The 12109-nt window shown below is 41.2% G+C and overlaps 1 protein-coding gene and 1 non-coding gene across 2 annotated transcripts in view; one reads left to right on the forward strand and one right to left on the reverse strand.

Moving 5' to 3' along the window:
* The window catches only part of ATP6V0E1 (ATPase H+ transporting V0 subunit e1), a 35967-nt gene that overhangs the window by 20627 nt on the left and 3231 nt on the right, over positions 1–12109 (forward strand). The window contains exon 3 of the mRNA XM_007465541.1: positions 5739–5868. Coding sequence (XP_007465603.1) covers positions 5739–5832 — 94 coding nt within the window. The 3' untranslated portion in view covers positions 5833–5868. The remainder of the gene's footprint in view (positions 1–5738; positions 5869–12109) is intronic.
* Positions 1581–1653, reverse strand: TRNAG-CCC (transfer RNA glycine (anticodon CCC)). The gene has a single exon. It is a non-coding gene; the product is annotated as a tRNA-Gly (tRNA).

Consider the following 12109-nt stretch of genomic DNA (forward strand, 5'->3'; position numbering starts at 1 on the left):
CCTTATAGGTTATTACAGGATATTGAATATAGTTCCCTGTACTGTACAGTAGGTCCTTGCTGGTTATCTATTTTGTATATAGTAGTGTGTATCTGTTAATCTCAAGCTCCTAATTTATCCCTCCCCTTCTCCCTATGGTAACCATAAGTTTGTTTTCTATGTCTGTGAGTCTGTTTCTGTTTTATAAATAAGTTCCTTTGTATCATTTTTTTTAGATTCCACATATGAGTGATATCATATGATATTTGTCTTTCTCCGTCTGACTTACTTAGTATAGTAATCTCTAGGTCCATCCATATTGCTGCAAATGGCATTATTTCATTCTTTTTTATGGCAGAGTAATATTCCATTGTGTGTGTGTGTGTGTGTGTGTGTGTGCGTGCGTGCGCATGCGCACGCACACATCTTATTTATCCATACATCTGTTGATGGAAATTTCCCTTAAAGCCAGCTGTATCTTTTTTTTTTTGAGGTATAGTTGATGAATAATATTATGTAAGTTTCAGGTGTACAACATGGTGATTCACAATGTTTAAAGGTTATATTCCATTTATAGTTATTATAAAATATTGGCTGTATTCCCTGTGTTGTACAGTACATCCTTGTAGCTAATTTTATACATAATAGTTTGTATCTCTTAATTCCCTACCCTTATATTGCCCCTCCTCCCTTCCTCTCCCCGTTGGTAACCACTAGTTTGTTCTCTATATCTGTGAGTCTGTTTCTGTTTTGTTATATTCACTAGTTTGTTTTATTTTTTAAATTCCACATGTAAGTGATATACAGTATTTGTCTTTCTCTGTCAAGCCAGCTGTATCTTATAATCTAATCACGGCAGTGACTGTCCCTACATATCCACCATCCCCTGTTTATACAGGGTGTGTACGCAAGGGGATGGGAATTTTGAGCAACATCTTAGAATTCTGCCTACTGCAGAGCAGGTGGGGGCGGGAGAGGAGGTGGAGATGAGCATGACTCAGTGCAGCATGAGAAACTCCTTTGTAAAGTAAAATAGGTTGTATTTCATTCTGTGGCTTGAATGCATTTTTAGCTGTCTCACAGAGAAAGAGAAGGAATAAGTAGTAATTATTGAACACCTGTTTGTCAGCTACTACACGGAGCACTTTCATATATTATTCCTTTAATTCTTTTTTTTTTAATATAAATTTATTTATTTATTTTTGGCTGCATTGGGTCTTTGTTGCTGTGCCTGGGCTTTCTCTAGTTGTGGCGAGTGGGGCTACTCTTTGTTGTGGTGCATGGGCTTCTCATTGTGGTGGCTTCTCTTGTTGCAGAGCATGGGCTCTAGGTGCACAGGCTTCAGTAGTTGTGGCACACAGCCTCAGTAGTTGTGGTGCACAGGCTTAGTTGCTCCGCGGCATGTGGGATCTAACTGGACCAGGGCTCGAACCCGTGTCCCCTGCATTGGCAGGCGGATTCTTAACCACTGTGCCACCAGGGAAGCCCTTTTTGTTTTTTTTTATATTTACTTATTTATTTGGCTGTGCCAGCTCTTAGTTGTGGCACGCGGGATCTTCCTTGCCGCATATGGGATCTTAGTTGCAGTATGTGGGATCTAGTTCCCTGACCAGGGATCAAACCCGGGCCCCCTGCATTGGGAGTGCAGAGTCTTAACCGCTGGACCACCAGGGAGGTCCCTCCTTTAATTTTTAATATCTTGAGGCAGGGATTATTATCTTCATTTTACAAAAGGGGAAACTGAGGCTCGGGGTTGTAAGCTCACTTGCTGGAGTCACTCCACTAATATTTGATGTAGTTAAAATTGAAATCCAACCCTGTCTAATACTGAATCCCATATTTTCTAATAGTGTATAATAACACTGCTGGCCTTGGAAGAATTTGCGTCATTGGATGGGGATAAGGATATTTGACAGAGGTCATCTCGGTGGAGACAGGGCAAGTCACTTCTCTGCTGTTTCTTAAGTAGGTGATAGAGGTTACTCCTATCATGGCCCTCGCTGGAGGGACAGAAGATCAGAAGAGAAGTCCTAGCCAGACTTCCCTATTCCAGCAGGGAAGCTGAGCAGTTATCCGCTTGACCTGTGCATCACTGGGAAGTAACCATGCCGCCATTCCCTGTTCTCTTATCTGAATGTGGAACAAAAGAACAAAGCAGGATTTGAGAGAGCTTGGTATATAGCCTTTTCTGTGGGGAGGACGTATTTTATGCTTGAAGAATTCTAATAACCAAGAGCTGAGCTCAAGATAAGTGGCCAGGAGTGTTTGTAGGTGAGGTACCCTCTGCCTCTCTCTTCCAGAGCATACTCTGCCCCCACCCTTGGTTTGTCTCTCACAAGCTCATGAGCCCCTGGGGGCAGGGTGGGGGGTTGGCCCCTCAGCTGATTCCTCTGAGCATCCTTAGGGCCTGAGGATGGAGCATGGCATTGGTAAATAATTGTGGAATAAAAGAGGAACTCCTAGGCTGCCTGATCTGTTTCATCCTTAATACCCCGTGGAAGCAGCCTGGTATCAGGGACTCAGAAGTCCTGGGTTCCCTTTCCAGCTCTATCCCTGATTCGCTGTGGGAGTATTAAGCTCCCTAGGACATAGTTTCTTTGCTGTTAAAATGAGGACCATGAACTTGACCTCTGGTGCCTTCCAGCTCTTCAGTTCTCTGAAAGATGTTACCTTGCCATAGCTGCCTCGGTATATTGAATAAGCTCAGGTTAGTTATTAGGCTGGACTTCTGGTTGTGGAGACGTGGAACAGTTTGGGCAAATACGAAGAGTACATTTAGTTCTGTTTTCTTGGACACGTGAAATAATAGATTCATTGGAATATGATCTCTTTCTCCACCCACTTCCATCAATTCAGAGTGGATTTTTTTTTTTTTTCTCCTTCCAGTTCTCCCCACTGTTTATCAGCTTTAAAGAAAAATCTGAAGTCAGGCAGTAATCAGAAGGGCAGACGAAGAGCTCATCTGGTTAGAGGGGGGAATTTCCTCCAGGAAATTTCAAATGAACCGACCCGGGCTGTTTCCCAAAGAATTTTCTTGAACTTCGGTTTGTTGTTGTTGTTGTTGTTTTAAGTAAGATGTTTTATTTGATTTGAAACATTAAAAATAGTACGTAAAATTAAATTCAAAAGAGTTTCCGAATACTGATCTGAGCAAGCAGAGTGGACTTCGTTCTTGCTTCTGGATATTTCTTCTTTACCTCAGGTACCAAAGGCTCATGATGGACTTCATCTATAGTTAGCAGATGGATTCTTTGTTTCCTTAACTCCCAGACAGTTTAGATTTAGCTAAACTGATTGATGCTTTCTGAACTGTTGTCAGTTAAAATATTTCAGAAGGTAACTTCTGTACAGAAGGTAACTTTTGTAAGAACATTAGTCTGACCTGATTTTGGGTTCAGGAGCTGCTACCACCTAATTAGTGTTGTGACCACAGGCGAATCATTTCACCTCTCTCTGCCTCAATTTCCTTAACCATGTTGTGGGAGAATTAAAAGAAAGATCATTTGTGAAGTATACCATCATTTTTTTTTTTTTTAAAGCTCCCTGGGTGATTATAAAGTGAAGTCAGAATTCAGAAGCATCACTATCCCACATCATACAAAGTACTGGGAGATGGTGTTTTTATTCAGTATTATACATTTTTGGTAACGAGAGGAGACAGAGGCGAGGCTCTAACGTATTTTTTATTTAGCATTTCTAAGCACTGGCCAGTATTTCAGTCTGTCCTGAAAGGACGCACGACTGTTTGTACTGTCTGCTTCCATTGCCTGCTGGGATCGGGAAAGTCCTGGGTCTGTGTGGAATTTTCCATGACTCTCAGCTCTGCACCATTACTGTTCACTGTAGTCACAGCTCTTCAGTGTGTCTGCCTGTGCTCCCCTCCTCTTTCTTTTTTTCAGGTAGATGTTAAACCTCAACTACAAGTATGGGTATTTTGTTTGCGTCAAATATTGTAGTTCTAAGAACAGATCAGAGAGTCTCATCTGAATTTTTTGTTTATAAAGTGAGTCAGCTTGAGGTAGCTGTCTTGGCTGGATGTCCTCAGGTGTCACATTTCCTGTCACAGAACCACCTTCTGTTGGGCTGGGGTGGGGAGGGCGAGTACATTGTTTCTGTAGGTGAAGCTGCTGGTGCTGGTAGATTCTCCAGCAGTCTGATCACTGGTGATCAGAATCAGCTTTTTGATCCTTTTATTGGAAGAGTTCTAAAAATTACAGCAAATGGAAGAAAAGAGATCCAGCCAGACAGTGGTTGCGTTTGGCTAGTTCCCCTCTTCTAGGGGAATTTGAAGTCCTAAAATTGTAGAAGGAGACTACAGGATAGCTGAGGCAGGATAGCTCCTTTCCCTTAGAAAGCAGTTTCTCTGTATCCCATGCAGAGAGGACGGTGGTATCAGATTATGATGCTAAAATCCATCCTCCAAGATCAGTAGTGGATGGAGTCTGGGCCTGTTTACCAGACCCCCTCCCCCCAGACGAGAGCAATTCTAATTTAAATAAAAACTTACGTCTTTTGAATAGGAATTAAAGGCACTGTGTGTTCTGCTTCATTCTGTGCTCGCCTGAAGCGGTAACTTCTTGGAAAGGCCTTCCTGACCACCCCCTCAAAGGAGTATACCTCCATCATTCTCTATTCCTTCGCCTCACTTTATTGCCTTCCTGACATTACATTCCGTAAGCTTTGTGAGGGCAGTAGCATTTCATTTTCTCCTTTGTATTGCTGGGGCCTGGAGCCTAGCAGGTGCTCATTAAATACTGGTTTAATAAAGTAAAACATGGAATGGTTTGAATAGCCAGCTGTTTATTTGCTGTCTTTCTGTTGAGTCGTACGAGTTCTTTATATATTTTGGGTATTAGCCCCTTATCAGATATATGACTTGCAAACTTTTACTGTCTTTCTTTTTGTTCTTTGCTTTGGTCTTTGTTCAGTGATTCTCAAACTTCACTGAGTATATGAATTCCCATATCAGATACAAAACCATTTATTAAGAACTTTGTGAGCAGTAGAAGAAAACTTTAAAGACAGTTTTGGCTATGTGCTGTTTTGCACTTCCGACCCTGAGGTAAATATGTAACACCATCATACTTCCTCCATAATCGGTCTGTGATACAGAGGAATACCTTGTTACTTAGATCTGAAGTAAACAGGGGGATTTAGATGCCCATTTGGTTCAGCTCCACTACTGCCCAAAAGATACGTAACACGTTTTAGTGGTGATGGTGATGAGAGAAGGGGTGCTCAAGTGATATAGTCTAATTGGGAGACAGTGGGCTGAAATTTAACCTTGGCTATACCAGTAAAAATGGATGTGTCCTTTTGGTTGTGGGTCTTAGCATTTGGAGAATGGATAAAGTAAAGTAAACTGATTTTTCCTGAGCCCAGAAGTTGTGATGATGATAAACTGAGGTTAGGCAAAAACACTCTGAGGTGACGATATCATATGAATTCAGGAAATCTTGACTACTTGGAAAGGGAATTAAGAAAATGAGAGAAAAGACAGAGACATACTATGATGAAGCCTCACTGCTTTGTCAATAATGTATCAAATGAAGGGAGGGTGTGTTCTGTGAAGGCTTTTCTTACAAGCCATGCTTCCATTAGCACAATGTGCTTTATGAACTTTAAGTGTGTTGAAGGTTTGGTCTGAACAATAGATTTAAATTCTGCTAAAGCACTTTTCTCATCCTAATTTAAAATGGTCCCGTTCCAACATGATTTCACCACTTTCTGTTGTCCTTCCTCCCCCATTATTTTTTTAGTTGGCTGATTGCAATTCTGGCCCAACTCAACCCTCTCTTTGGACCGCAGTTGAAAAATGAAACCATCTGGTACCTCAAGCATCATTGGCCTTGAGTAAGAAGACCTGCTCGCCAGTGCTCAGTCATTGAGGTGACTATGCCCTTGACCTTTCACATCAATGTTGTCAATCGGTCAGCTAGAATTTGCCTGGACTTTTCCTCATTTTAACACTTGGCAAGGGCAGACTGCTGAAAGCAAACACAATCTGAATTGCAGAAATAGATTTGGAACTTAGGCCATTCACTTTTAGCAAAGGATTTATCCATAAGATTCTTTTAAATTGTATTCTTACCCAGCCAGTTAAATAAATTATGTTTGCATGTGGTCTTTCGGACACAGATCAGGAACATGACTATTTGTGCTTGGTATTTTGAGATTTAGCAACTTTAAGTGGCTGACAGATTTTAGATGAAGGGCATCTGTGAATGATTTGGACAGAGAGAGACAGATGCTTTTTGAAAATTGGTCTCAAAATTGCAAGTTTCATTTGCTTCTGAGGATCAGGGAAGTAAGGAGTGGTGTAGTGGAATGATTTATTCACTGGCCAAGAGTCAGAAAACCTGTCATTTCATTTGTTCTTCTGTCTCCATTATTATGTTAACTGGAGGTTAGCGCTAAATGTTTGACTAGATTCAGGTTCAGCTTTTTTGGCAAGGGTACTTAAGTGGTTCTATGAACTTCATATTGCCTTATATCAGGAGAGGCGTGATGTCTGGCTGTCTGGTCGTTAGAGATGCCAAGGTGATCAGTGGGTTCTGGTCCCTCCAGGTGTAAAGGTCTCTGTCAACCTTTATCCAGTGATTGTATCCATTGATGATCTTAGCTTGAGTGAAGCATTGCAGTAGAAATTGCAAAAATGGTGATTTTCTAGTTTTTGTTATTACTTCCATATTTGATTAGGTGAAATATTTCTATAAAAATGAACTTTTCCTGGACTTCCCTGGTGGTGCAGTGGTTAAGAATTCTCCTGCCAATGCAAGGGACATGGGTTCCATCCCTGGTCCGGGAAGATCCCACATGCCACAGAGCAGCTAAGCCCTTGCGCCACAACTACTGAACCTGTGCTCTAGAGCCTGCGTGCCACAACTACTGAGCCCGTGTGCCGCAAGTACTGAAGCCCACGTGCCTAGAGCCCGTGCTCTGCAACAAGAGAAGCCATCACAGTGAGAAACCCGCACACCACAATGAAGAGAAGCCCCTGCTCGCCACAACTAGAGAAAGCCTGCACATAGCAACAAAGACCCAACACAGCAATAAATAAATAAATAAATAAATAAATATTTTTTAAAGAATGAACTTTTCCTTATCAACTAGAGTTATTTACTAACCTTGAAATGTAGATCATATAAGAAAGGTGGGATACACAATTTTTTTCTTTTAATTTTCTTTTCCTTCTTTCTTTTTTTTTTTTTTTGTGGTATGCGGCCCTCTCACTGTTGTGGTCTCTCCCGTTGCGGAGCACAGGCTCCGGACATGCAGGCTCAGCGGCCATGGCTCACGGGCCCAGCCGCTCCACGGCATGTGGGATCTTCCCGGACCGGGACACGAACCCGTGTCCCCTGCATCAGCAGGCAGACTCTCAACCACTGCGCCACCAGGGAAGCCCTCTTTCTTTTTTACTTTATTTATTTTGGCTGCGTTGGATCTTTGTTGCTTCATGTGGGCTTTCTCTAGTTGCGGCGAGCAGGGGCTACTCTTCGTTGCGGTGTCTTCTCTTGTTGCAGAGCATGGGCCCTAGGGCATGTGAGCTTCAGTAGTTGTGGCACTTGGGCTCAGTAGTTGTGGTGCACGGGCTTACTTGCTCTGCGGCATGTGGGATCTTCCCAGACCAGGGCTTGAACCTGTGTCCCCTGCATTGGCAGGCGGACTCTTAACTACTGTGCCACCAGGGAAGTCCCTCTTTTAGTTTTCAAAGTGAGTAACTTGGTGCCCAAGTTACTTCTGGGGTATTCAATGAGGTTTTCCTTTCTTTCCTTTTCAATTTTAATCAATTAAATGTTTATTATCCTTTTTATGTTCAGTTGTTCTTTCTTTGGCCCTGTGGGCACCTGTCTAGACTGGCTTCTATGTCCCTTTGATATTAGTCTTTGATAATTTTCTTTCTGGCAACATCAAGGTGTCCCAGACCTCTCTTGTATGTTTCTTGACTTGGAATCAGCTGTTCCTCTAATAAATTTCCCACTGAAAGGATTCCCTGGTTCACTAGTCAATCCTCAAGCCCAGTTGGCCCTGTTTTTCTTTCAGTGGAAGTGGTATTTATAAACCATGATCTGATTGCTAGGTGCATTCATTTCTGTTGGGGTGTTGTTGCTTCTAAGCCTTTACAGTGGACAAAGCCAGGAAGTATGGATTTTTAAAAAGAAAAAAAAAAAATCACGGGTTCATGTCAGTATTTCTAATTCAGATTTAACATTACAGGATTTTTATATGACTTCTCCAGTTTTATACTTGAATATCATTCACATATGCTGAAAATCTTGGCTCCTAAAGACAGTAACTTAATTACTTAATTATATTATCATATAATATATATAAAATAGTTTCAAAATTACACCAATGTAACTACTAACTATAAGGTGATTGAATGCAGTTTAGGATTTCTTTGCTGCTTTATTTGTTCTTAGAACAAATAAAGAACAACATGCTGTTTTCTGTGGTTACTTGAAATTATTTCCTCTGGTGGTTATCAATTTGTTATACAGTTAGGTTAAGATGATTTATTTTGTGTTCAATTTATAGTAATTTTTTCTTTTTTTTTGGCTACATTTTTTGGAATATGTAAAACATTTCCAGAGTCAAAATTTTAAGTAAGATATATTCATAGAAGTCTATATCCTTCCAGTGTTTCATTGTGCAGAGATAAGCAAATACATTTTGTGTGTGTGTGTGTGTGTGTGTGTATCCATCCTTCCCTGACACACACAGCTGTTACAGAAGAAATATCATATTACGTATGCTATTCTGTACCTTGCTCTTTTTCACTGAACAATATATCCTATCAGTGTATAGAGATCTTCCTTAATTCTTTTTATAGCCATTGATATCCTTTTGCATTATTTCCAGTCTTTTGTTATTACTGATAAAGCCACAGTGTCATCCTGTGCGTATGACATTTTGTATTTTTACCAGTTTTCTTTAGATTAGAGTCCTTGAAAATAGAATCTCTGTGTTAAAGGTATAAATACTTTTTCCGGGTATTACTACATGCCCTTCTATAGGGATTGTACCGTTTTTGCATTTCTACCAACAATGTATATGAATTTCTATTTCCTCACAGCCTGGACTTTTGCCAGCCTGATAGGTAGGCAGCTGTTTTTTTTCCCTTAGAGTTCTGTCTGCCTAAAGGGGTTTTAATTCCCTTTTATATAGATTTTTTTTTAAAAAATCTTTTTTATATATATATATATATATATATATATATATATAAAACCTCCCCCACCTTTTTCCCCATCAAGTTCTGTTTTATGTCCTTCCTCTTAACTATAGTGAATGTTAGGTGGTGGTATTGATTGGGGTTTAAAGCTGAGAACCTCAGGCCTCTCAGAGTGAGATCTTCATTCTAGCATTGCCTTTCACTTACCTTCTCTGAGCCTCATTTCCATCTCTCACCATAAGTAAATGGGGCCCACGGTGAATAACACTGTGTGTGTGGATCTGGTGTCATTTGCCCATTCTTTTCAGTTTCATGTGTCTGTAACCTGAATGATGAATTCCTAATGTTTGCACTCTGGTCCACAGCACAAACTAGGACTGCTTGAAACCCTTATGTTAACGGTTGTTCCTTTAAAAGCAGAATGACAGAAAATAGAGCACAGCCAGGCAGCCCTAGTTATGAGCATCATGTCACATTGATTCCATGTTTGAGGTAGTGATTGTGGTAGTACTGTACCTCTAGTCCTATGGAGTTATCACATCAGGAGATCTAATCTAATCTAATCCTAACATTGGAGCAAACAGAACTCTTTTTTAAAAAAAAAATTTTTTTTTAATTTATTAATTTTTGGCTTCGTTGCTGCGCATGGGCTTTTCTCTAGTTGTGGCGAGTGGGGACTACTCTTCATTGTGGTGCACGGGCTTCTCATTGCAGTGGCTTCTCTTGTTGCGGAACACGGGCTCTAGGCGCGCGGGCTTCAGTAGTTGTGGCTTGCAGGCTCTAGAGTGCAGGCTCAGTAGTTGTGGCACATGGGCTTAGTTGCTCCGCGGCATGTGGGATCTTCCCGGACCAGGGCTTGAACCCATGTCCCCTGCATTGGCAGGCGGATTCTTAACCACTGTACCACCAGGAAAGCCCATAAACAGAACTCTTAAGACAGGACTTCACTTTTCTTGGTGGTAAAATTCAAAGAATGAGCTAAATTCCCTTTAGAACTTTGAACTTTTACACAACTGTGGGATGATAAAGGAGTGCAGAAACCAGATTTAGGCCTGTCCTCAGCTGGTAAGGAAAAGTGTTCAGTTCTGTATGTGATTCTTTAAGAGGGCAGATTTGGAAAGTAGGAGGTGTAAGCCAGGCATGGTATTCAGCAGAGAAAAATGAGGAGCAGTCATGAAAGCTTTCAAATAATAATTCTATACAGATGAAATTGAATTGATCCTGAACAACACGGTTAAACAGCAAGCCGGTCCTTTGCTACTCTAAACATTTTAATTGCCATGATTTTCTTTCATCTGTTGATAGGCTGAGTTATAGCACATTATGTTTATTGGCTGGAAATCTTACCCAATACTTCGAAGAATTATGTTCACGCCATCTCTGCCCCCTGCCAACGTTGGCTGCCTCTAGAGCCTCGATTCCTGAGATGCTTATGGAACTATCACATCAAGGTTGCTGTTTTTCCGATGTCCCATTTTCCTGCAGCTTTGGGGGTGTGATGCTTGTGTGGAATCTCCTTGGAATGGCTTCAGACCAGTGTTCTGTAAGTTAGTTGGTTAACCGCATCATGGTGATATGTTTAGATAAGCCTATATGGTTTACCGCAGTCCTAAAAGGGCAGGCATTCTATTTTATTACAAAGTCTGGACCGGAGAGGAATAGACTATTGGTAATTAGGCCTCTGCCCTGAGGAAGCTGTTTTTCTATGCATTCCAAAAATATTTGAGTGTCACGAGGTACATAGTACTGAGTGGGGATTTCAGAGGAGGCTGTGGACTCTGAAGGGGTTTATGATCTGTTGAGAGGTTGGAACTGAGACATACTTGTGAAAAGTTAAAACAGTGTAAGGGTGTTTTATGGTTACAAAGCCTGTCACAGTTTTCCCTGTCACCTAGAACCCATTCGATTGCTTCTTTCTCCTCTTCCTTGAATACAGTTGAGCCACTTATGTCACTTGTGTCTGCCTGTCTACTCTGTTCCTCTGTCGGGGACCCTACTATCTGACCCAGTCACTGCGGCTCTGAATTACTGCAGTGGCTCCTCATCACGTCTGCCTGCCTCTACACTCAAGGTATCTGCAAACCACCACCCTGTTTATCTTCCTGACATAGCACTTCCTGAAACACATCCTGCTTGCCCCAGAAACTTTGAGTAGCTCTCCGTGGGCTACAGCAGGGCTTTTTCTTAAACCCAAGGTCCCTGATTTTAATGGGTATGTGCCGCTTGGAATGCTGTATGTAACGTATTGTCAGCACAGCTTGTCAGGGTCACCAAAGGTCCCATGAGCCACAAAAGATAAGAATGACTAGTCTGCAGATTCTGTCCCACTTTCTAACTTGGTGGTCAAGGCCTGCATAGTTTGCCTTCCAACCACCTTCGCCGCTCTCTGCACAACTTTCCTCCGTGACCTACTGGTTCCAGCCATACCATTTTCATGCTCTTGACCTAATTAGCTTTACTTAGCTTTTCCTGCCTCACTACCCTACCGCAGTCATTAATGTAGAAGGCAGGTTAGTAAACACACTATTCAGTGAACATTCTGGTTTCTTGTCTCCACTTGCCCATTCTCTCTCAATTCTTTCTGATGTTTTCTCTGAGTGTCCAGCTTGCAAATCCTTACACTTCCTTTCCTGGCCACTTAGCTTCCCAGAGATCTCTTCTCTCCTAAATGTATTTAGCTCTGCTGTTTTTGCCTTGAATTGTGAAACACTCAGGCCTTTATAGGATGCTTAAATACCTCTTGTAGTTAATTTCCTACAATAAATACATACCTTAACCATGAGAGTAAAGAAGGAATTATTTTGCGAAGTTATCTGAAATGAAAAAATAAAGATAAAAATGAGACCTCTTCTTTTTTGTTTAAAAAAATATATATTCACTCATCATCCTTCCCTGAACAGATTTCTTGATTCTAGCCTTAATATTTTTATCTTTTTTTTTTTTTTTTTTTTTTTTTTT

This window comes from Lipotes vexillifer, unplaced genomic scaffold (assembly GCF_000442215.2).
Source record: "Lipotes vexillifer unplaced genomic scaffold, Lipotes_vexillifer_v1.1 scaffold621, whole genome shotgun sequence".
NCBI lineage: Eukaryota > Metazoa > Chordata > Mammalia > Artiodactyla > Lipotidae > Lipotes > Lipotes vexillifer.